This window comes from Saimiri boliviensis, chromosome 7 (genome assembly GCF_048565385.1).
Source record: "Saimiri boliviensis isolate mSaiBol1 chromosome 7, mSaiBol1.pri, whole genome shotgun sequence".
In the NCBI taxonomy this organism is placed as follows: Eukaryota; Metazoa; Chordata; class Mammalia; order Primates; family Cebidae; genus Saimiri; species Saimiri boliviensis.
The window spans coordinates 59,433,527-59,460,110 of record NC_133455.1 but is presented as its reverse complement, the minus strand read 5'-3'; the positions used below and the strand labels follow the sequence as shown (position 1 = coordinate 59,460,110).

Below are 26,584 nucleotides of genomic sequence, written 5' to 3'. Positions count from 1 at the left end.
CCATTCTTTGCAACCAGCAATTATTGGGTAGAGATACCTAATCTCTTTTTCATTAATATTCCAAAAGGAAGTATAGAATATGAAATCTTACAAAATACCAACTGCTCTGTACCTCAATAGTCTAAGCCGTGTGCCATTTTGTATACATTCTAAATGTAATTTTTAATTATTATTGCCAGCATCAAAGATATAACTTCCATACATTTTATTATGACACTCATCAAATACCATACCTCATTAGGCCATTGGAAAAGATCTCTTTAAAATTCATTGCTTGCCATTAGTTCATTTGAAGAACATTTTAGGGATATAATTAACTAGAACTGAAAAGATATTTAAAAATCTATTACAAAATTTTTCAGGGAATCGTTTCTCCAACGATCTCATTTGTAACAAAGGCATAAAAATATTCATGAACAGTAATAACCTTCAGGTTTTAGTAGTAAATTTAATAATGACATACTTAAAAACAATAGAAGCCTGTCTTTCTTATTCTGGTCAGACATTGTAGAAGGTACAGGAAGTATTTTCCTATTTTAATATACATATTAACTTAAATTTGACTATATCATATCTATAAGTTGTTGAAATTGAATAAGTTTAAAAACTAGATCCAAACAGATCACATGGGACTAAGTTATTCTAGTTGTTTAAAATGTGAACAGGAAATAACTTTAAAAATACAGTTACTGTTATAGGAACGTATGACCATTTCAAACTTGTAAAAATCTAAATTATGTGTTTATATATTAAACTTGATGCTTTAACATTGTAACTTTTTGAAAAAAGAAATACTTCTTAGACAAAATGTGTCATCTTTTCTCAGCTCAAGTGAATTCAATTATAGCTTAAATAATTTTTGTTATAAAGATCTTAGTATCCTTGAAGACACTTAGAAATTAATTAATTCTGCCTTCAAGGATGCTAAGATTTTTATAACAAAAAAGAAACAGTATGCTCAGTTTTTTTTTTTTTTTTTTTTTTTTTTTTCCAGAGGGAGTCTCATTTTGTCACCCAGGCTGGAGTGCAGTGTTGCGGTCTCAGCTCACTGCAACCTCTGCCTCCTGGGTTCAAGCGATTCTCCTACCTCAGCCTCCTGAGTAGCTGGGATTACAGGCTTGTGCCACCACACCTGGCTAATTTTTGTATTTTTAGTAGAGACGGGGTTTTACTATGTTGGCCAACCTGGTCTCAAACTCCTGACCTTGTGATCTGCCTACCTTGGCCTCCCAAAGTGCTGGTATTACAGGCATCAGCCACCATGCCCAGCCTTTAATTTTAAAAAATCATGTTTTCTTACTTATTTCTGTTGTCATCTTTACATCTGTAAAATAGATATAACGTTCTAAATCTTTGTAGCTATTATTTGAATAAACATATTAACTTTAGGAAACTATAAAATCATAGTTTCAGAGACTTGAGAAATGATTTGCATTTTTGAAAAAATATTTGATGATTTATTTCTCTGAGTTCCATGAATTAAGTATAATATATAAATATGGTACATTTAAATGTCTTCTTCCATTGAATCATAGATTTGGAAGGAACCTTAAGGGCCATTAGTTTTCCCTCAGGTTACAAATAAGGAAATTAAGGACCAAAGAGAATCAATGGCATAAAATGATAAAATCTACAGCTTAGTGTAGATTTTTGAAAATTGATCATCTATAACATGCATTGGGTTAATTAGTTCACTTCATTTTAAACCTGAGAAATGAATGGTCATTAATGTCCACCCAGTAAGTTTTGTGATATAAACTCTTCTTGTGTGGTCTCTACTTGAGAGACAGTACTCTGTAAATGTATTCCTTCAAGGAAATGAGAGGGTAAATTTATTTCCTATTTTGGAGTCTGAATGTGTAAAACGTTTGACATGAGTAAGAATTAGAGATGTGTCCCTACTCACACCAGAGGCCGATGGTTTCCGTGATGCCTTTTATGGTTTTGAGTCATTGTAGAAATTAGAGTAGACCCGTGTGGTTTTGATATTTTTTCCTCCTAGTTATCAGACTATGTATGTCTGTGTGTCTGTGTACATTTAAAGTCAACTTTACTGTGTAAATTTTATAAAACATGAGTCCTGAAAATCAACAACAAAATTATCAGAGTTGTGAACTGTGTTTCTGTGGAGTTAGGAAAGACTAAATGTGCAGTGAATAGTGTCCTCTCTCTCTACCATTTTTGAAGGAGTTAAATATGTAAGAAGTTATAATATCGTTTTTAGTTTTTACTGGGTTATATTAATTGAATTAGCTGGTGAGCATAAGCAAGTTACCATTTTCCAAAGTGATCCCAATAAGCAGAATTTATTATCTTTGTTTCTAATTGTATGTGGAAATATTAAAATCTTGAACAAGGTTTATTTTACTAGCATTATTGATAATGTTGAAAAGTCTGTTATTTATTAGTTCTCTCAGTAAAGCGCAAGAAAAAAAGTCAAGATATAACAATGACTTTTCAGTAAATGAACTCTTTTGTTTTCATCTTTTTTTTAACTCAATAAAATTAGGAGAATATGCATCTAAAGCCTCTTCTTTCATTCTAGTCTTATATCCCCCTACTATCTAATTAGAAGTCACCTGAATATAGCCATAGATTTCTAGGTTACACTTACTTTGAGAAAGAAAATTATGTATATGTAATGAGGTTTTGTCAAGAATAAAAATGGTAATTATAGGAAAACAGTTAATTGAGATGATGGTGATTAACCAACTAAAGGTTTTTCTAGCAAATTCTAGATGCAACTGATTAAAGAGTAGGTTTCAATTAGGCATTTAGAATGACATTCACTTTTAATTATTGGTATTATTATACCTGGTGTTAAGAAAGCATACTTCATTCTATTTTAACTCTTAAAATTTTAAATCTATTTATCCCAAAAATGCTGTTTTTAGAACACCACAGAATAACTTATTTGGACAAAGGAAGCTGGCTGCTGGGGAACATCAATCAAACTGGCTATTTTAGAGTCAACTATGACCTAAGGAACTGGAGATTATTAATTGATCAATTAATCAGGAATCATGAGGTACACTCCAGATTTGCCTATCAAATATCTTTTTCTGATATGTAAACATCTGCCATTTTAACCCTAAGTTATCCTATTGTTTTTTCTAATTGGCCTTAGGTTCTTTCTGTCAGTAACCGTGCAGGTTTGATCGACGATGCCTTCAGCCTAGCCAGGTACGTTTTCCTGGGGATCTCCCCAATAAAAATTCATGCCTGCAAAAGTTCCTCTATTAAGCTACATAGTATATGTAAGTTTTTTATTTATGGCATTTAAAAAATCTGTTTCTATCTTATGTTCTTTGGCTTTGGATATGAATTCTATTTAGTCTCCCAAACTTTCTGTCAATAATAGCTATAGAGTATTCCTAAGTCAGGATAAGCTTGATCATTTTCTCCACAAGTCGATTTAACACTGAAGATTAATAATCTCTTCCCAATTTCAATAATGAACTCTATAAAATGACCATTATGTCATATTTAAGTTTTAATAGAAAATGCCTTCAAGTAATGGCATTTTTTTCCCCTGCTATTTACAAGTATATCTTTTTTAAATTTTTTTGAATGTTATTCATTCTAAGAAGCTTATGCTGCAAAACGGAAATAAATAGTCCACTGGGTAAAACTTTTCTCTACAAAATATATGTCAATCTTATAAAAGACTTTAGTTGTATTATAGTAGTATTTGTGTTATTTTTGTAACTAGATTTATAGTATTAAAATCAGTTATTCCTTTGAACAGTCATTAAATGGAATAACGTTGCTCATAAACTGAAGCTATTTTCTCAATTTTGAGACTAAAAAGTAAAACAAACACTGTCCCTTTAATATTTTATACTGTTTCACATCCAAGTACAGTTTTAATTTTAATAATCAAATTATACAAGCTGTCAATTAAGACATGGGTAACTCTCTTTACTTACCTGGTTATCATGATTTACCACATTTTCTTCTAAGATAATCATGGGAAAATGGTTAGTTATGCCTGTGCTGATATTAACACATGACTTTTCTTAGTAATAGGCTTTGTTTCATACATGGAACCTGAAACTGCTTTTACAGCTTATATATTTAATCAAAATTCAATTCTCTTCCATATGTTAAAAAGCATATTACACAATACAGCATTCTAATCCATCAAAATAATGAGCTTACACATAGAAGACTTGATAATTACTTTGATACAAAGCCGAAGTTTGGGATCTAATTACAGAGATTGGTTTTTGTAGAAACAAATAGTATAAAGGAGAGAACACAAGTAATATAGAGGTTAAGAAAAAAATTTCAGTTGCTTTCCTATTTAAAAGAAAATACTCTGACTTTTGCCTTCTTTACTGCTATGAAAGAAACCAAGAATCATTTTTCTTGGTTTCTAATATTGTTCTATGTGGTGAGTGGTGCTGTATCAGTGCCTTATTCTGACCAGGCAAGAACAATTTTAGGCACAAATTTGCCTAATAATTAAATGGCAAACCTAAGGATAATTTATCAGCGAGGAAATTGCTAATGAAATTGTACCAATTGAATGTATTTGTGTAGTAAGAACTGGGGTTCAGTTCTAGTAAAGATAAATGAAGACTTTTTCATGCCATAGTGCTATCTTATTGGGCAAAAATGTAGAAATAACAGGCTATATGAAGGCCTGTTGAGATAATCATGTGTGGAGATAATGATTAATACGTAGCTTTTGCTCTGCAGTAAAATCTGAAAACTTTGTAGAAACTTTTATGTACAACAGAAAGATTATTTTGGCACAGAAGTTTAGAGAGTCCAGAAAGCCAGAAAGATAGTATATTTAATGTGATGACGTACTGAGAGAGGAGCAGAAAAAGAGTGAGATGTTGAGTACCACAAGGTAAGGGTAGGAAACTCAAAGAAAGCTGTTATCATTGGCTAATAATTATTAAACACTTTTAAGAAGCCAAATGCTTTTCTATTTTATATATAGTAGTTTGTTTAATGTTCAGAACTTTATAAGATATGTAGACAGGTATTATTATTATTCTCAGCTTAAGTGCAAGGGAATGGAAGCTCAGAGAGGTCACACAGCTGATAATTGGCAAAGCTGCAGCCTGGATGCAGGTGATCTATCTATAGAGCCTATGCCATTAACCAGAGCACTAAGCTGCTTCTTAGAAATAATAGTATTTATTCTAATAAAAGATCCAGATGATATAGAAGGATTAAGGGGTTTTGAAGCAGTTGTTCATGTGAATCCGTATGGGTTTGAAATGATGGTGAGAATGCAAATAAGTAGTAATAGCATAGCAATAGAGGCCAGATGGAAAATAAAAGAGAGGGATCTGGTTGGGCATGGTGGCTCACACTGGTAATTCCATCACTTTGGGGGGCCAAGGAGGGCAGATCATGAAATCAGGAGAGCAAGACCATCCTGGCTAACAGGTGAAACCCTGTGTCTACTAAAAATGAAAAAAAAAAAAAATTAGCTGGGCATGGTGGCACACGCCTGTGGTCCCAGCAACTCAGGAGGCTGAGGCAGGAGAATAGCTTGAACCCAGAAGGCAGCAGTTGCAGTGAGCCGAGATCATGCCACTGCACTCCAGCCTGGCAACAGAGCTAGACCCCGTCAGGGAAAAAAAAAAAAAAAAAAAAAAAGAGAGAGATCTATTGACTCATCTGCGTTAAATGAAAATGATAGAAGTTATTTTTAGATAAAATATTTTATTTAATTTTGGTGGATAAATTCTTTTTCAAAAATTAGATTCCCTTTTTCTGAGACAGAACATTGCTTTCAATTCCAATTTTGGGAGCCTTAAAAGTTTGAAGTAAATAATTTCATGATCACTTACATAAATTCACCTGAAAAACATGAAAATCTCATTGAATATGTACTTACAATTTGTTTTATTGCTCATGAGGTACTTTTCCTAGTATAGTAAGAGTAAATAAATATAACTTTAGATTCATTTAGGGAAATTCTCTGCACTTACTTGGAGTTGATCATTCATATTTCATTGTAGTATGGTAAATATTCCATAATTTTGCTATTCAATCTATATCAACCTTCTCTCAGTCTCCTGAACACCTAGTGTACTCTTTGGCTTCTGTAAAAGGTTAGCAAATATTCATCAAGTACCTATTACTGTTCTGATGCTTTTGTGAATGACTTCCCTCAGTCTTGCCAATGAACCAATGGGGTGGATGTGGTCACTGTTGCCATTTTACAGCTGAGCCATTGAGATTAAGAGAGGTTAAGTTGCTTAGCTAAGGCTGCACAGCTTTTGGGGCAGGGGTAAAGGTGGTAGTTCAACCCCAGACAGTGGCACAGCACAGTCCATGACCTCAGGTAAGAGTGACTTTGCCCATTACATGAAACTTCTTGCTATCCTCATTCCTTTTGACTGTTGAGGGTATTATCATTTACTGAAAAAATGTATGATTTTACTTACCCTCCCTCAGTGAGGCCTTATGTGTCCTTCTTAGCAAAAGTAAGGTGATACTCTGTGGATCTGTGTTACTTTGTCACCTTGTTGCTCAACCACTTGCTTTTCTGGGTTCTCGATAGTTCCTTGATGATGTGGAGGAGAAGGCCTTGTGTCATCATATATTACTACTGTCTACCGTAATGTTTGCTGCAGAATTGCACCTGTATATATTTGTAACATGAATTGATAATTGATTATGAATTATTTAGACTATTAACTTCATGTCACTATTTGTTGCTGGATTAGGCAAACTTGCTCTAGTCATTCTTTATTTGGTTATTTTTTAAATATATAAATTTGCCTGAATGTGCTCTAATTGTAAAGGACTAAAACAAAACAAGAAATACAACGTGAAATCTTTTACTCTCTTCATTCACACCATTTTATCTTCCTCACAGGTGAAATATTTGGCATGGATTTATCTAGCCATTTTTTTCTTTATGCTTTCTTATTGTTTAGATTTTAGATTTTTTTTTTTTTTTTTTAATGAACAGAAGTCTGTTCTCTGACTCATTGCTAAAAATAAATCTGGGGATCTTTTCGTTGTTTCTAATTTCTTGCTATTAGAATCAAGACTGCAGTGAACGTCCGTGAAGAGCCTTTTGTTGTGTATGTGTATTTTTTTAAGATTTTCTTTTGTAAGTTGAATTTGGGGTTCAAAGAGTATGACTTTTTAAAAAAAGTATTAGAAATTGTATTCAGAAGGCTTTTCCAATTTAACCCTCCATAAACCATGTGTGAAAGGGTCCAATTTCCTCAAATCTCTCATTACAATGAACCGTATACATTTTAAAGATTTTGACAGTCTACTGGCAAAAGTAATTTTATAAGGGTTATTCATTTCTGGTTAAAAGAAGTGCTGCATCCTTTCATATCCATCTGCTGTTCATATGTTTTCTTTTGTGAATTATCACCCAATTAAAAACAAAAGATTAAAAACCTAATAGAAAATGAGCAAATGTGTTTCCTACTATAATTTCCTATATATTTTGGATGCTTTTGGATATTAATCCTTTTTTGTAGCATAGACTTCACAGCAGTTTTTACTTAACACTATGCCATTTTTTAAGAGGTTTTTAATATATATGTCAAGCCATTCCTTTTATAGCATTCTGGTTGTGTCTCACCTAGAAGGGCTTCCCTATCTGAAAAATTGGAAAATATTCTATTTTTCTTAAGAGGTTGTTTTTGTTTTATATCTGTATCTTCAACCCTTCCTTCGCTAATCAATTTTTATGTTTAGAATGAAGTAGAAGTCTAATTTTCTTTAAAATTAATAAGTGCCAATAATTTTAATCCTACTTACTTAAAGGTTTTCATTTTAGTGGATTTGAAATGATATATTTATCTTAATGCAAATGCCCATATTTTAGAGAATTTTTTATTTAGCTTAATTGCTTTCTTTGTTCTTTTTTGCACCACAATCATATTGTTTTAATAGGTTTAAACTTATTGTATGTTGCAGTTGGCCAAATTTTATCTTGTTCTTTTGCAGAATCTTACATATTTCTTGCCAATATAAATTTTTGAGTCATTTTGACAAACTCTACTAAAATTACACTACAGTTATGACAAGATATGCTTTGGATTTATAAATCAATATGTACAATATAAACATCTTTTCAAATTTGAGCTTTTCAATAGCAATAGTATTTGTCTTCATCTGTTCAGTTCCCTAAGTTAAGCCCTATGTTTTTATGTACATGGGTTCTTATAACATTGTGTTATTTTATCATTTTTGAAAAGATATATACTGCTTTACAATATGGCACTGTATCCACCCTAACGTATTGTAATTTTTAATGCTTGTGGATAAGGAATCAATACATTGCCTTGTAAGTTTCATTGTATTATGGCTTGCACTTTAAAATTAGTGACTAAAGAGCCTAAATATTTTTGTTGTTGGGGTGTTCGTCTTTGTTTTTGCTTTTTTGTTTTTTGGAGACAGAGTTTCACTCTTCTTGCTCAGGCTGGAGTGGAATGACAATCTCAGCCCACTGCAACCTCCGCCTCCCAGGTTCAAGTGCTTCTTCTGCCTCGACCTCCTGAATAGCTGGGATTACAGGCACCCACCAGCACACCTGGCTAGTTTTGTGTTTTTAGTAGAGATGGGGTTTCACCATCTTTATCAGGCTAGTCTTGAACTCCTGACCTCAGTGATCTGCCCGCCTTAGCCTCCCAAAGTGCTGGGATTACAGGTGTGAGCCACTGCGCCCGATCTGTTTCTGGTTTTTTGTTTTGATAAAGCATTGTTGTATTGGGGATATGAAAGTGAACAATACATATTTCTTGTTTTTAGTGAACTAAAATCTACCAGGGAAGATGCCTGGTGTGTAACTATATTCAGTGTATACATGCTATTAATAAAATGTTATGAAAGCCTTAAAGAGTAAAGAATTAGTGTGGCTTAGGAAGATTATGGAAAACATCAAAATATTCTATAGGAAATAACATCAGGAGAGTAAAAATGTACTATGGAAATACATTAAAGGTTTAAAAGCAGGAGAATGAGAGCAGAAAAAAAATCTAAATTAGAGGGCAAACTTATGGCAGAACTATTATAGCAGCAATGAATGCCTCATGGCACAATCTGGGTAAATCAGAGATTTGAGTTTTCTCAGGAGTGGAAGTGGCAGCTAGATCAGGTAAATATTCTTACTAAATTTTTGAAATTATCAGTTTAATATATGATAGAAACGGAATATTTAGAAGATTTACAATAGAAAGAATAATCACCAGGTTGGATATTTAAAGCTTTTAACATGCTCTGAGTACAATTTTTAAAGTTATAAATGTATATATCACTGGGTTGTGAATTCACATGGTATTTTATTTAAAAATATCCAAAATACTTGGGAAATTATTTGAAAAACTGTGTATACCCAATAGCAGTACAGGGATAAATCATGATCGTCATTATCATCATCATTATAATTATCATCATAGTCCTCCTTGCCCTGGGAAGTTACTATGTTAATTTTTAAAATTTAGTCACCAGTTTCCTGTAATATTCTATTTCAAAACACATGCAAATCTATTGTGTTTTAATATCATACCATACTTTTCTAGCATCTGTAACATATTTTAAAAATTATGTTATAGACTGTTCTGTTAAAAATCCAGTAACTTAAAAATTTGCCCATCATGAGGGCAAATTATTACAAGTTAGCTCACAAACTGTTAAGAAATAAGATGCTGGTTACATTTTGTAAGTTATTAGTGTTTTGTTAAAAAGCATAAGGACATTAATTGTCTAGAGGTTATGTTTGTGCCTTTTAGAAGTCCTGTTGGCACTGGTGAGCAGTCATCAGTACTGCACAATCCATGTTTGATGAATATATAAGTTAAAAAATAATAAATAAACTTTTATTGACTTGTCTAACGGCTTTTGAACTTGAGACGTATTAGAAATGTGGGAATTCAGCACAATAGCCACTGAATATATAATGGCTAAAGAAGAAGAAAATTATGAGAACATTTCAAAAACTTAACTTACAGATTTTTCTTTTTCATTTCTGAGCTAAGTTTCAGAAATGGAAACAGCATTGTTAAAACGACCTTAACAACATTTGCACAGTGTGGTCATACCTGGCCTTTTTGGGAATTTTTCAGCACGGTTTTTGTTAGTTCTTCTGTGCCTTCTGGATGGCTCTCTTGTACCTTGTTTAGGGTTTCTCTGGCAAAACATATGTTGATCACGTTTTCACTTATTGCAGAAAATAGTAGTATGATGTGTCTGAAAAGCAAGTGCACCCTGCCCTGGCTAGATGAGAAGGAGTTTTTCCTACTTTGATAGCTGGTTGTTTAAATGTGTAATATGCTGATCTTTCACAAATGAAATAGAGAAGGAATGACCTATACATCTTTTGTGAGAAATACTTTGGCAGACCAGACTTTTTGTTTTGATTTTCTCATTCTCTACATCACTTCAGCTGAACACTGCTATGGAAAACCTGATTAAGGATCGTAGATCCCTCTAATATACTGACTAATGCTCTATAAATGTTGATATTAAAAAGGATGCTTAGTTTCAGAATTCTTTCTTTAATCCCTATCTTCTGTTTTTACAGTACTATGCAAATCTCAGTATAAAAATTTTTCTCTCAGTTGTGTTTTACAATGAAATTATGAGCATTAATAATAATAGAATGTGGATTCAAATGCATTGTTTATTGCTCTCATTGGACGTGGAGAGAAGGATGATCATTCAGCTGTTTGTATTAGATTCATTTTGGGAGTGGTGTCTATGTATGGTTATAGCTCTTAGTTATCTTTTGTTAAGCCACCAGAATATGTTTGCAAAAGGATAAATATAAATATTAACTATGAAGTCCTGAAAGTGATAAAATTGTTTATTGCAAACTAAGATTTATTGTTGACTATATGCTTCCACTCTTCTGCCATTGACCGAAAGTTATTAAAATTAGCTTGTTGTTATCCTGTCAGCCTTTCTAACCGGTGTAGTTTGTTCCATGGTATGAGCAGTGACTCACAGTGAATCCTTCCAGGAGCTTCATGGTCATTCCCAAAAGATCACATTTCTCACATCTCTGAGGCTGGGGATTCTAATTATCTATTTGTCATCATCAGTGAAGGCTCAGTCTTGAGACATGCAAAAAAAAGTCACCTTGAAGCATTCCTGTTTTATACCTTTCTGCATGCAATTATTTAAAAATTCATATCCAAAAGACCTCTAAATTAGTCTTAGTTTATGAAACACTTTGCCACAGATAAATGTTAAAAATAGTCTGAAAACATTTTCAGGACATTTAACTGTAACAAGCTGGGAGTCTTTAGACTAATTTCTATTATAACTCAGTAAAAGCCGAGAGTATATTTCTGGATTTTCAAGCTACACTGTTCCTGCAGGCATATGCTGGTTTGCTCAAGGTTAGAGATTGAGTTAATACATTCCTTTGAGCTGTCTTTAGAAATCTGTTGAGGGTGGAGTCACAGATGTTGTCCTTGGGATGAGGATTTATGAGGAGCTACTATACCAGGTACTTATGAGAAGTACAAATCTCCTGAGGCATTAAGGGCAGGCTTGTGGCTCTTAAGGATGGCAAACTTTCTTAGAGACTTTTAAATTGTGCTGCATTAAATCAAAAGTAAACTTGTAACCTTCCAGTACCAAATTTGTGTTTCATCTCTGTAAGAGAAAATGTTTTAATATTAATGCCTACTGTCTGAGAGCACTGAGTAGAAAGTAAAAGCAAAGTATTTTGATATTATTCTGTAGATTTGATCCATTTTATTTTTTCTATTGACAAAATATTGTATGTATCATATACAACATAATGTTTTGAAGCATATATATGTTGTAAAATGGTTCAGTATTGCTAATGATTATATGCATTATTTCATATTGTTATTTTTATGGTGAGACACAACATCCACTCTCTTAGCATTTTTCAAGAATATAATATATTGTCATTAACTATAGTCATCATGCTGTACAATAGATCTCCTGACCTTTTTACTTCAGTATAACTTTGAATCCTTTGGCCAATATCAACCCAACTCCTATTCCTCCAACAACCCTAGCTTCTGACAGTCACCATACTAGTCTCTATTTCTATCAGATCATCTTTTTTAGATTCTACATGTAAGTGAGATTAGGTGGTATTTGTCCTTTTGTGCCTGGCTTATTTTACTTAACATAATGTCCTCCAGGTTCATCCATGTCATCATAATGAGAAGATTTCCCTTTTTAGGGCTAAATAGTGTTCCATTGTATATATGTACCACATTTTCTTTATCCATTCATCTACTGATAGGAACTTAGGTTAATTCCATGTTTGGCTATTGTAAATAATTCTGCAATAAACATGAAAGTGCAGATATCTCTTTGACAGTAACAGTACTTTAAAAATATCATATTGTCCCTATATTCTCCTAATAAGCATATAGCCAAAGTAGAGCCTCTGTGTTGGGAAAACCTTACCCATTCATTACCATTTTTATCATCTTCTGAGAGAAGCTCTGCCTCTGCCTTGTGCCTGCCATTTAACTGACTACTATTATCTGCACATACCTGAACATGACCAGTCTATGCCATGGCTATTGGCAACCATTTGCTTGAAATTGCTTAGCTAATATGGGACTACAGCCTCTATGTGTCATTTTATGTCTATTTCTTCATATCATTTTTAATTTTATTAAAATTTATTTGTTAATCATTTCTGTATTCTAGACGTTCATTTCTGCTTTTATCTTTCTTCTTTTTCTTACATTTTAAACACTAATCCAAGTCTGTATTATTTGATTTCCTTTCCTAGTTGGTAAGAACATTGACTATCAAGTTACATAGGATTAGAATTCTTGCTCTATGAATTAACTAACAATAAATAAATGTTATTTTTGTTCTGTCCCTTTTCTACCTTTGCAGCCCATACTTATGGTCACTCCAGAGTAAACAGACATCATTATTATTTCCTGTATACTATCTTACAATCCACTGTATTCATTGATCTTCTTCTAAACTGACCCCTTTCCTAGGCTGTCCCAAACCATCTGTAAACACACATCCTAATGCCAACTCTAAAAGGACGAGGAATATGGCTAAAACATAACTGTTTGTGCTTCTGCTAAAGAGGACAGAAACTACTTGCTTTTTGATTTGATGTGAGAATTCTGTTAGGGACTCAGCCAAAATGGGATACTCTCTTCTACCAGAAAAGAAAATGAGAGGTAGACCAAGTCTACAGAAAAATTAAACTGAATCCTTCTGGCATTTGACATGTCAATGTAAAAGCCTCATTTTTATAAAGATCTCTATCTACTCTGTTTCTCAAAAAGCTCAAAATAACAAAACTCTAAAGAAATCTTTACAATGAGTAATATATGAATACAGGTACTAATACAGGCTTTATGTTCGGTTAATTACTTATTGCTTTAAGTTGTCTCATTATGTTTTCCCATCTGAGAACAAAGAGTCAGAGGAGATGATTTCTGATAATGCTTTTTCTTACCAAACATGCTGATTAGCCAATGATAAAGTAAAGAGTTGCTTATATTTTTTATCCCAGAACTCATGAAGTCTATTTTGGGCTTCAACAATAGGCAAGGTGGCAGTGCTATCATGATAAAGGAATTAGATTAAGTTAATAGAAAATAAGCATTTTACATTATTTTCCACTAGTCATGAAATATTAAAGATTCCATTTTTAAGTATGAAGAGGTGATAATTTGGGGAAGAGTAAAGAAAGGGAATTTAGTTCCAAGATTTTGTGCAATGAAGGTGAGTGGTTAATTCAAAGTAACATACACTATTCTTACTTGGCAGATCTTAAAGCCTTAGGAGGTGGTTTGAAATATATAATATTCACCCTTAATTGCATGCAATTTGAGCTATTCTTTGTGGAATGCTTCAAATGTTCTTATGTGGAATGGAGTACCAGTGAAGAGGTCTTCACTATTTTGGATGTAAGAAAACCTCAGATTAGGAAAACCTGACTTGTCGCAACTATGACAATGCTTACTTAATGTTAACAATATAAGTACAGGCCAACACAGAAGCTAAGAAGTAGTGCTGGGCCTTGTGAACTCAGACCATATTTGAATCACAGATTAGATTCTTCCTTTCTAAACTAGGAATGGCCTAGAGTGTAGCTGACTCAGGCCTCTAAAGGGAGGTAGCAGAAATTTCCTGTTGCTCAGCTGCTTCATCTAATTAGGGTGAGGATTAAACAGAAGTTCAATATAAACTCTCCAGGTCACCAGGTGGTAGTACTAACCAAAAAGGAAAAAAAAAAAAAAAGAGTTTGCTATAAGGAAGAAAATATTGTTAGTTTGGAAGTCTGTGTTTGACAAATTTGAGTAAGGCTAATAGGCCCTGAAGAGAATAATGACTGAGTATCAGAGAGTTTTATGTGGATGGTAACTCAAACACACTCTAAATTAGTGGACAGTTCTTGGGAATGCTGTAAGAAACGGCGAAATAGAACTATAGATGAAAATTAGTTGGTGTTGCATTCCCATTGTGCAAATATAAAAAAGTTAATTGTGTAAGCTGAGGGCAGATCATGAATTTTATCCGTGACATGTTGAAGGAAATATTACTTATCCTTTTTCAACTGTTGGTAAAACTAAAATTATTATAGAAAAATAGTTACTGTGCAAAGCAGTTAAGTCCCTGTCCTCTCAGTTTACTATAGTTTTTAAATTTTCATCTTTATAGAGTTTCTCAGGTTTCCTATTTTCCTTTTTTCTAATGTTTTAAAATTTTGTTGAATTTTAACATTGGTAGATTATCAGTTTTTTAAGTATGAAGAGTTGAGAAACCCTTATGAAAATTTTTGTTTCAATAGATGCAATATGTAGGTTATTTCCATAAATTAGGTACAAAGTATGTACATTAATGAGTTTTCAGATAGATGATAGGTCAGTAGGTATATAAACAGATTACATGTATAGATAGATGTTAGACAGATGAATTATCTGAAAGTAGGTAGATCTAAAAGTAGATGGCTAACAAAGACAGAGCCATGAAACTTCATCCTCTGATGAAATTACTATATTTAGCCTCAGAAAGACATCTTTGTTATATTATCATATGAAAAAAATTATGTAGAATTTTAAAATTAAAGAATAATAGCTCATGTTTAGTAAAAATAAATTCAAATGATTTTCTTGGTGTAATAAAGATACTACAGAGAGAGAACTATTTTATACACATGAATTATATACTAAATTGTTATCACATGTAACATAAGGTTACAAGTGTTGGATGCAGAAATTTTAAAATATTCTACTTACGATTATGGCAAATCAAATGTAAGGTATAAATATGTTCTTAATTTCTTGGTCTATTTTTAAAAATTTTAAATTTTAAAAACACATAAAGGCTCATAGGAAAACCTTTCAATATTTAGTCACCAGGTGCATGTGCTATCATCATTCAATACCTATTTCTCAATCAATTTCTGAAGTGTATACCTGCAATATTAAATGAACTATATGTTCTCCTTATCCTGTACAGGTAAGCAATAAGCAAGCATCTTTCACAGACAGGCAAAATGAAAATCCTGAGAAGCATGAGAAGCACTTGACAATGCTTATAGTGGGTTGATCTTTCTCATTTTAAATTTTGATGCTTGTTAGTAAGAATAATTAGCAAATGGCAAATTCTGTAATACAGTTAGTCAGCGTTATCTTTCTGTGATTTAATAGCTTTGTACATTTGGAAATAAATGGGCATTTAAAATATATGTAGAAAGATATAGAAAAAAGTGAATCAAAGTGGTATATTATATTCACATGGGACAGTTCACTTATGTAGCAAGTATTTCATAAATACTGTTATGTACCATACCCTTTTATAGACACTAGAGTGAATAGCAATAGTGAATGAAAGAGTGAATAGTGAATGAAGTAGCCATTTTCCAGTTGATACTTGAGAAGTAGTTTGAAAGAAGTAAATAAGGGAACCACGTGAGTGGAGCACTCCAGACAGAGGAAAACAAGTGCAAAGGCCCTGAGGGAGCATGTGCTTGGCATGTTAAGGAAAACAGGTAGGTGTGGCTCTAATGGGGTAAGTAAGGAGCTTTGCAGTCTAAACGTGTTTAGGCAGGAAAAGGACATTGATCATGCAATAAACTATTGTGAGAATTTGTTATTTTATTCAGGGTGAAAGGGAAAGCCTTTGGGAAGGTTTTGAGCAGAAGAGTGACATGACCAGACCTATGTTTTTAAAGGATCACTCATTCTGTCTGCTCTGTTAAGAATATACTATGAGGGAATGAGTGAGGAAGGAGGGAGCCTGGTAAGAAAGACCATCAGGACAAACTCCATAAGGAGAGTTGTTGAAGATGATACTTTGACTCTACCTGGTGTACTGGTACATTCTCATGCAGCTATGAAGAAATGCCTAAGACTGGGTATTTTAAAAAAGAGAGATTTAATTGACTCACAGTTCTGCATGGCTGGGCTAGTCTCAGGAAACTTATAATCATGGAGGAGAGGGAAGCAAACATGTCCTTCTTCACAAGGCGGCATGAGAGGAAAGTGGCGAGCAAAGGGGGAAAAGCCCCCTTTAAAACTATCAGATCTCCTGAGAACTCACTCACTATCATGAGAACAACACAAGAGTAACTACCCTCATAATTCAATTACCTCCCACCAGATCCCTCCCCATGTGGGGATCATGGGAACTAGAATTCAAGATAAAATTTGGGGAAGGACACAGCAAAACAATGTCACTTGGTAAGAAGCAAGAGATGCCCAGAGCACCTTGTTAGCCTCTAGAGTGACAGAGGTTCACATATCATGCAGATATTTTCTCTAAACATTAGAACTTAAGTTGTATGTAGAATATATTTTATTATGATTTATTTGTATTTCTCTGATGACCAATAATGTTGCAAATCTTTTCATATGTTCATTTGTTTTTCTTTTTTATTTCTTTTGGACTTTGTAATTTTAATTATAAATTTAGTTTAAGTTTTAAAATTTAATTTTAAAATTATAAATTCAGTTTAAATTTAAATTAAGTTCTTGGATACATGTGCAGAATGAGCAGGTTTGTTATATAGGTATACATGTGACATAGTGGTTTGCTGCACCCATCAACCTGTCATCTATGTTTTAAGTCCTGTATGCATTAGGTATTTGTCCTAATGCTCTCCCTCCCCTTGCCTCACAGCCCCAGACAGGCTCTGGTGTGTCATATTCTGCTCCCTGTGTCCATGTGTTCTTATTGTTCAAGTCCTACATATGATTGAGAACATTCAGTGTTTGGCTTTCTGTTCCTGTGTTAGTTTGCTGAGAATGATAGTTTTCAGCTTCATCCATGTCCCTGCAAAAGATATGAACTCAGTATTTTTTATGGCTGCATAGTATTCCATGCTATATATGTGCCACATTTTCTTTATCCAGTCTATCATCGATGGACATTTGGGTTGGTTCCAAGTCTTTGCTATTGTAAATAGAACTACAATAAACATACGTGTGCATGTATCTTTATAGTAGAGTGATTTATAATCCTCTGAGTATATACCCAGTCATGGGATTACAGGGTCAAATGGCATTTCTGGTTGTAGATCCTTAAGGAATTGCCACACTGTCTTCCATAGTGGTTGAACTAATTTACACTTCCACCAACAGTGTAAAAGCATTCCTATTTCTCCACATCCTCTGCAGCATCTGTTGTTTTCTGACTTATTTTATTTTTTACTTTAGGATCTGGGTTACGTGTTCAGGTCATGCAGGGTTGTTGCATACATGCATGCTATATCTGGCATTTCTTCCCATGTTATACCTCCCCATCCTTCCCACTCCCACTGTACCTTCCCTAGCCTCCACCAACTACCTCCAGTGTGTGCTGCTCCTCTCCCTGAGTCCACGTGTTCTCATTGTTCAACACCTGTGTAGAAGTGAGAACATGTGGTGTTTCCTGACTTTTTAATGATCGCCATTCTAACTGGCATGAGATGGTATCTCATTGTGGTTTTGATTTGCATTTCTCTAATGACCAGTGATGATGAACTGTTTGTCATATGTTTGTTGGCCAAATGAATGTCTTCTTTTGAGAAGTGTCTGTTCATATCTGTTGCCCACTTTTTAAAGTTTTTTTTTTTCTTGTAAATTTGTTTAAGTTCCTTGCAGATTGTGGATATTAGCCATTTGTCAGATGGAGAGATTGTAAAAGTTTTCTCCCATTCTGTAGGTTTCCTGTTCACTCTGATGATAGTTTCTTTTGCTGTGCAGAAGTTCTTTAGTTTAATTAGATCCCATTTCTCAATTTTGGCTTCTTTAGCAATTGCTTTTGGTGTTTTAGTCATGAAGTCTTTGCCTATGCCTATGTCTTTAATGGTATTGCCTAGGTTTTCTTCTAGGGTTTTTATGGTTTTAGTTCTTTTGTTTAAGTCTTTAATCGCTTTTCAGTTAATTTTTGCCTAAGGTGTAAGGAAGGGCATTCAGTTTCCTTTTTTCTTCCTTCCTTCCTTCCTCTCTCTTTGTCTTTCTCCATTTTTAGAGACAGAGTCTCACTCTGTCACCAGGCTAGAGTGCAGTGGCACAATCTCAGCTCACTGCAACCTTTGCCTCCTGGATTCAATTGATTCTCCTGCCTCAGCCTCCCAAGTAGTTGGGACTACAGGTGTGTACCACCACTCTCTGCTAATTTTTTGTATTTTTAGTAGAAACGAGATTTCACTGTTTTAGCCAGGATGGTCTCAAATCTCCTGACCTCATGATCCACCCACTTTGTTCTCCCAAAATGCTGGGATTACAGCCATGAGCCACCATGCCTGGTCCATTTTCAGTTTTCTGAATATGGCTAACCAGTTTTCCCAGCACCATTTATTAAATAGGAAATTCTTTTAACATTTCTTGTTTTTGTCAGGTTTGTCAAAGATCAGATGGTTGCAGATGTGTGGTGTTATCTCTGAGGTCTGTATTCTGTTCCATTAATCTATATATCTGTTTTAGTACCAATACCATGCTGTTTTGGTTACTGTAGCCTTGTAGTATAGTTTGAGGTCAGATAGCGTGTTGCCTCCAGCTTTGTTCTTTTTGTTTAGGATTGTCTTAGCTGTACAGGCTCTTTTTTGGTTCTATATAACATTTAAAGTAGTTTTTTCTAATTCTGTAAAAAAAAGTCCATGGCAGATTGATGGTAATAACATTGAATCTATAAATTACTTTGGGCCTTATGGCCATTTCAGAAGACTGATTTTTCTATCCATGGGCATGGATTCTTCCTATCCATTTTTGTTCATTTCGTTTGTGTCCTCTCTTATTTTCTTGAGGAGTGTTTGCAGTTCTTTTTGAATAGGTCCTTCACATCCCTTTTAAGGTGTATTCCTTATTTTTTATTCTCTTTGTAGCAATTGTGAATGGGATTTCACTCATGATTTGGCTCTCTGTTCATCTATTATTAGTGTATAGGATGCTTGTGATTTTTGAACATTGATTTTGTATCCTGAGAATTTACTGAAATTGCTTATCAGCTTGAGTTTTTGGGCTGAGACAATGGGGTTTTCTAAATACAAAACCATGTCATCTGCAAACAGAGACAATTTGAATTCCTCTCTTCCTTTTTGAATACCCTTAATTTCATTCTTTTGCCGATTGACCTGACCATAACTTCCAGTACTATGTTGAATTGGAATGATGAGAGATAAACCTTGTATTGTGCCAGTTTTCAAAGGGAATGCTTTAAGCCTTTGCTCATTTTCTTTTCATATGTTCATATTTTATATGTAACATATCTGTTCCCACTGTTCACATTTTTTGCCCATTTTTAGAACTTGAGTTGTTTATCTTATGATTTAAACATGAGTTCTTTGACTATTCTGAACCAAGTCCATTTGTGTTGTCTTGCAAAACTTTGTTTGGCCTTGAAAATTTTTCTCCTAATTTGCACTTGCCTTTTATATTTTATAACATCTTTCAAGATTGAAAGTTTTTAATCATTTTGAGGTCCATTTTATCAATATTTTCTTTTAATGTTTGTGCTTTTTATGTCTATTTATGACGTCAATACCACACCCAATATTACAAAGTTTGTCTTCTATGTTTTCTGTGAGATTAACAATTTTAACTCTTTCGTAAGTCTATGACCCATGCTTGTTAACTTTCACGTGTATGATCTGGGTTATGGTTACAGTTAATAATTTCCATTCAGTTATTTAGTTGTTTTATTACCATTTGCTGAAAAGACTTTCTTTTTTCATTGACTTTCCATGGCAACTTTGTATAAATCTATTGACTATATAAGTTTTAAATCTACTTTTCTTCTGGTTTCTAGAGTCTGTTCCATCGATTTATATATTTATAATAATGACAGTACCATGCTGTCTTAATTACAGTAGATTCACAGTAAGTCTGGGAATTTGGATTGAGGTTGCTTTGACTCTATAACTCAATTTGGAAAAAAATGTCATCTTAATATCTATGTCTTGGCATATCTTATCTCTTCACATTTATTTAGGCTTTTGAAGTTTCCTCTGCAATACTTTGTAGATTTTGGTGTACAGGTCTTTCACATCTCTTATTACATTTATTCCTGTGTATATTATTTTTTATGTCATTATAAATGAAGTTGCTTTTCAAATGTCACATTTCTGCTTTGTTGTTAATAGATAGCAAGGATTGAAAACTGTAGTGCACTCACTGTCCAACAGTTTTTGTAAATAAAGTTTTATTGGAACACAGCCATGTCCATTTACTTATATATTGTGTATTTCAACTTTTATACTACAAAGACATAATTGAGTAGTTGCAAGAGATCTGAAATATTTACTCTTTGTTTCTTTGACAACTTATTATATAGAGAGAAATATAACTCATTTTCGATGTTGATTTTATGTCCTGCAACTTTGCTAATTTCATTTATTATTTTGCATAGTGTTTTATGGTTTCCTTAGGGTTTCCTGTAAACATTGTAATATCATGTGGAAATAGCAATAGTCATATTTTTCTTTCTGATATGTATGCAATCTATTTCCTGTTGTTCCTTTACTACACTGGTTAGGATCTCCAAGTCAAAAACTGAACAGAAGTAGGAATAACTGACATCCTTACTTGTTTGTGATTTTCATAGATGTTGAACCTTATACTGCTAAGAATGATAAGTGTAGCTTTATAGATCTTTTTTTGTCAGAATGGGGAAGTTACCTTCTTGTTTTCATTTGCTATTTATACCTTGAGTAAATGCTGAATTTTATCAAATGCCTTTTCTGTATCTATTGAAATAGTGATATGTTTTTTTAACATGTAGTGAATTATATAGTCATCTCTCAGTAGCGAGGGGGACTCGTTTCCCCCATAGCTTAGATCTCTCCCAGCAGATAAAAAAATTCACAATATTCAAGATTTTTATATAAATGATGTAGTATTTGCATATAACTTACGCACATTCATCCATATACTTTAAATCATCTGTAGATTAATTATAATACCTAATATGATGTAAATACTGTGTAAATAGTTGTTATACTGTATAGCTTAGGGAATAATGACAAGTGAAAAAAGTCTGTAAATGTTTATTACAGATGCAACCATTCATTTTTTTTTAATATTTTCAATCCCAGTTGGTTGAATCCATAGATATGGAGCCCATGAATATGGAGGGCTGACTGTATTAATTAATTTTTATATGTTAAACCAACCTTGCATTCTAGGAATAATTATGTATTAAACTTTTAAATATTGTTAAATTTAATTTTTTTTAAGGTTCAGCATGTATAGTCATGAGGAATATTGTTTGTATTTCTCATTTCTTATGATTACTTTGTCTGATTTTAGAACCAGCCTTCATAAAGTTGGGAAATGTTCTTTCTTGTATATTTTCTGAAAGAGTTTATGTAAGATTGCTGTTATATCTTTCATATATTTGATAGAATTTACCATACATATTTGGTAGAATTTACCATCAGATGGCAGTTGATGCCATGTAGGCCTGAAATTCTCTGTATGGGAAGATTCTTAATCATGAATTTAATTTTGCTCATTGATATAGTGCTATTCAAGTTTTCTGTTTCTTCTTGAGTCTATTTTGGTAATTTGTCTATTTCATCTAGATCAGTACAGTCATTGGGATAGAGTTATATAAAATATTCTCTTATTATTCTTGTAATATCTGTGGATTCTGTGAAAGTGACTTCTCTCATTATAGATACTGATAAGTATGTTTTCTCTCTTTTTTATTATTCTTCTAATTAGAGTAATTTTATTGATATTCTCAAAGAATCCATTTTTAGTTCTGTTAATTTTTAAATTATTCTATTTTCTATTTTATTTATTTCTACTCTTTATTGCTTTCTTCTGTCTGCTTAGAATTTAATCTACTTTCCTGTTTCTAGTTTTTAAAATGAAATCTTAGATTACTGATTGAGATCCTTCTTTTTCCTAACATATACATTTAAAGCCATAAAATGTCTTCAAGGTACAGGTTTATTAGCATCCCATAAAATTTTACATATGTTATCATTCAATATTTTCTTATTTCCTATGTGATTTCCTATTGATAACAATGATTACTCAAGCATATTGCTTAATATATATTTTTTGTTTTTATTGATATTTTATTTGTTATTTTTAAAACAATTCCATTATAGTTAGAGAACATACTCTATATGATTTCAGCTTTATATTTTCAGTCTTGTTTTATGGCCTAGATATTATTCTATCATGGTAAACATACTGTGTATACATAAAAAGAATGTATTCTGCTGCTGTTCAGGGCATTCAAATCAAGATGGTTAATAGTGTTATTCAGAGTTTTCTCTTTGTTGATATTTTGACTAGAAGTATAAACTGATAAGAGAATGGTCCTATAATTTTTAGTCATTTGGAAACTAGTTCTCATTTTGATTCAGTCAATTTTTGTTTTATGTATTTTAATGTGGAAAATACACATTTCTGTTTGATAGCTCTCTGATTAATTGATATTTTTATCACTAGGAAATATCTCCCTTATGTCTGGTTGGGAAGTGTTCTTCCTTGTATATTTTCTGAAACAGTTTATATAAGATTGCTGTTATGTCTTTCAGATATTTGATAGAATTTACTATATATATTTGATAGAATAGGTATGTGAAATTTATTTTATCTGCTGTTAATATGGTCACTCCAGTCTTCTTAATTTTACGTTTTGCATGCTATTACTTTTAATCTATTTGCTGTAAATATCTGTATATCTTTACACTCGAAATACATTTTTATACAGCTTATAATTTTAAGAATTTTCATTCTGACAATCTCTGCCTTTTCATGAGAGTGTTTAGTCTTTTAATATTTAATGTAATTATTAATTCAGTTGGATCTGAATCTATCATTTTGTTGTTACTGTTTTCTTCTTGTCTGTTATTGTTCCCTTTATCTTTTTACTATCTAGATAATTTCAGATTTTCTTTTTTTTTTTTCCATTTATAAATTAGTCGGTTCTCACATGCTAATAAAGACATACCTGAGACTGGTAATTTATAAAGAAAAAGTGGTTTAATGGACTCACAGTTTCACATGGCTGGGGAAGTCTCACAATTATTGCAGAAGGCAAAGGAGGAGCAAAAGCATGTCTTAAATGGTGATAGGCAGGAGAAAGTGTCCAAGGAAACTGCCCTTTATAAAACTATTAGATTTCAGGAGACTTATTTGCTATCATGAGAACAACATGGAAAAACCCACCTCCATGATTCAGTGACTTCCCACTGGGTCCTTCCATGCAATTCAGGATGAGATTTGGGTGGGGACACAGCCAATCCATATCACTGTTGGATTTTTAGCTGTGCTTTTTGCATGATTTTTCTTCATTGCTCTACATACTATAATAAGCATCTTTAACTTCTCAGTTATTTTATGGTTAACAATTTACCCCAGCAAATAAAATATAGAAATCTTCCAACTACAAAGGTCCATATGCTATTTGCTTCCTGGGTTTGTGTTATAATATACATATAATGTGTGCATATATATGTGTGTGTGTGTGTGTGTGTGTGTGTGTGTGTGTGTATATATATATATATATATATATATATATATATGTTAAAAACCCCAAAAGAAAATGTTATAATTTTAAAAACTTTTATATAATCATGAAGAAATTAAGAAAAACAAAACAAAACAAAGGGAAAACAATTTTGCACATACCCTAATATTTGCCAGTTTTGAATTATTCATCAATTTTTGAGGATATGGGTTTTTTTTTTTTTTTGCTATTATTTCCTGAAGTGCAATTTCTGCTGACAAGAATTCTTTAAGTTTTGTTTTACATGAAGATTTCTTCATTGCGTTTTCAATCTTCAAGAGTTTTTTATTATTATTATAAAACTATGGATTGATGGCATCTTACCCCAACCACTTTAAACATTTTTTTCACTGTCTTGTGGCCTCAGTAGTTTCTGATGAGCAATCAGCCATTAATTTCCCATATTTCCATGTGCAATTGTGTATTATTTCCTCCCGTATTCAAAACTTGATTTTTATCTTTGACTTTTGACAGTTTAACTGTGATGTATGCGTGCATGTTCTTGGTGCTTATTCTACATGGTATTTGTTTAGCATTGTGTATTTGCATTTTTTTCATTAAATTTGAAAAAGAGTTTGGCTATTAATTAGTCAAATATGTTTTTCTCTCCCATTCTCTCTTTATGTATTTATATTATTCCAGTTATACTTAATGGGAGCCATTTGATATTATCTATCTTCTCCCCGGTGTTCTTCACCAAGAATAATTTGTATAGATCTCTCTCCAAGTTTACCTTTTCTTCTTTTCATTTTCCCCATGTTCAACCAGCTGTTAAGTTTATCCAGTAGAACTGTGTTTTTTAGCTCTTCAATTTCCATTTGGTTGTTTTTGTATGTTTATATTTTTTTCTGAAATTTTATGTTTCTTACCTGAGCTTTACATACCTGGGGCACAGGGTTTGTACTAGTTCTTTGAGGACAGTTAAAATAGCCATTTAAAAATACTTGCATTAGTTCCAACTTCTGATTCACCTCAGTTACAGGGTTGATTATTTTTACATATGTTTTATTATTTTGATTCCTCAAAAGTTAATTATTGTTGGACTATATACTTGGTATTTTGCATATTATGTTGTGGTGATTCTCTGTTTTTGTTTTTGTTCTCTCTCTCTCTCTCTCTCTCTCTCTCTCTCTCTCTCTATTTTTGTTGGTTTCTTTATTTTTCCAGGTAATTTTCTTGGGTGGGTTTAAAATACAGTTTTTTTTTTTTGTTGAGGCAGCTCCAGTATTAGTTCAGCTCTTTTGCCAGTAGATAATATTTTAAAAATCTTTTTCATATGTGAGTGCTACAGTGATCAGTCAGAAAAGTGGATAGAGTTGAGGAATATGCTCTTCGTCTCTTTCCTTTTTGGGATATCCTTACTCACTTCAGCATTTATGATTTCCAAGTTCATTTTTGGATGCCAGTCCAGAAAGGCTGCAAGTTTTCCACATGTTTTTAGCTGTCACTATGCCACTACACATGCTGTAGAAACTGCACTTAGCCCTAGTCTAGAAGGGAAACCTCACCCCTATTTTATAGGTAAAGTGAGTAAGGTTCAGAAACGTAAACTTACTTGCACAACTTGCAATTTTTATTATTAAATGTAAGAACTGGAATTCATCAAAACGAATCTAAGTGACTCCAAAGATCATCTATTGTCACCCTTACAACAGTTATTGCAGAGGATTAAATTCTCTGATACTTTTATGCTCATTGGGACAATAATGAATATTATAAAGATTTTTTAAAATATTGCTAAGTATAAGGGACAAATAAGAATTACTCATATAATACTATTTGGTATTTATATATTGAAATAGTTCTCACTTGTCATTCAATTAAAATTAAGAGTATTCTCTCTATTTTATAAGGTAGTTCTTAATAAAATAAATCTTAAATGCTCTCTAATATTCCATTTTATGGGTATATGTACCATAAATAGCCTAAACAGTTTCATGTTATTGTGAATATTTTCAATCTTTTACTTATGAATTACTCTAAAGAATATTTTTGTACTTAAATTTTTATTATTAATTATATACTAAGATATGTCTTTTAACTTTCATTGTTAGGTGCATGATTGTAAATACATTTAAAACCATTGAGACAAATTGTCAAGTTATCAGTAAAGATAGGCAGATTTCTCGCAAAAAGAATATGAGAGTGTTTTCCAGAGTGACTAATTTTAAAACTGATGTAATTCATTTCACTTTTTATATTATTCTATACTCTAGGCAAAAAGGTCAAGAAATAATTATTTGTAAACAAATAATTGTCCTTTCTCTTAAAATTTTAATTAAAATTTGCAGTGGCTAAGTTCATTGACACTGGAATTAAATATGAATCATAATCTTAGCTCCAATAAAATATGTGGCCTTGAGCAAGTTACTCAAGTTTACATAAGTTTCTCTTAGGCTTAGATTCTCCATCTACAAAATGTGGATAAGACAGTATTTGCATCACAGTTTTATTTTGAACATTAAATAAGATATTATAATTAAAAAGTGCAATATAGCCTTGGCCCAGTGAGTGTTTATAATCAGTATTTTTTGCTACAATATAACAGTCCATGGCAGGCTCAGTTACGGATCTCAGTCATAACATTCAAAAGATAATTTATATTGAACTGAGATTTTAGAGCTAGAAAACTAGTGAATCAGGGATATTTGCTATTTACCTT

The 26,584-nt window shown here is 32.6% G+C and overlaps 1 protein-coding gene across 1 annotated transcript in view; it reads left to right on the top strand.

The window, feature by feature from the left end:
* The window catches only part of TRHDE (thyrotropin releasing hormone degrading enzyme), a 406,810-nt gene that overhangs the window by 299,642 nt on the left and 80,584 nt on the right, over positions 1–26,584 (top strand). The window contains exons 11-12 of the mRNA XM_003927810.4: positions 2,895–3,028; positions 3,128–3,183. Of these exons, the coding sequence (XP_003927859.2) occupies positions 2,895–3,028; positions 3,128–3,183 (190 nt within the window). The remainder of the gene's footprint in view (positions 1–2,894; positions 3,029–3,127; positions 3,184–26,584) is intronic.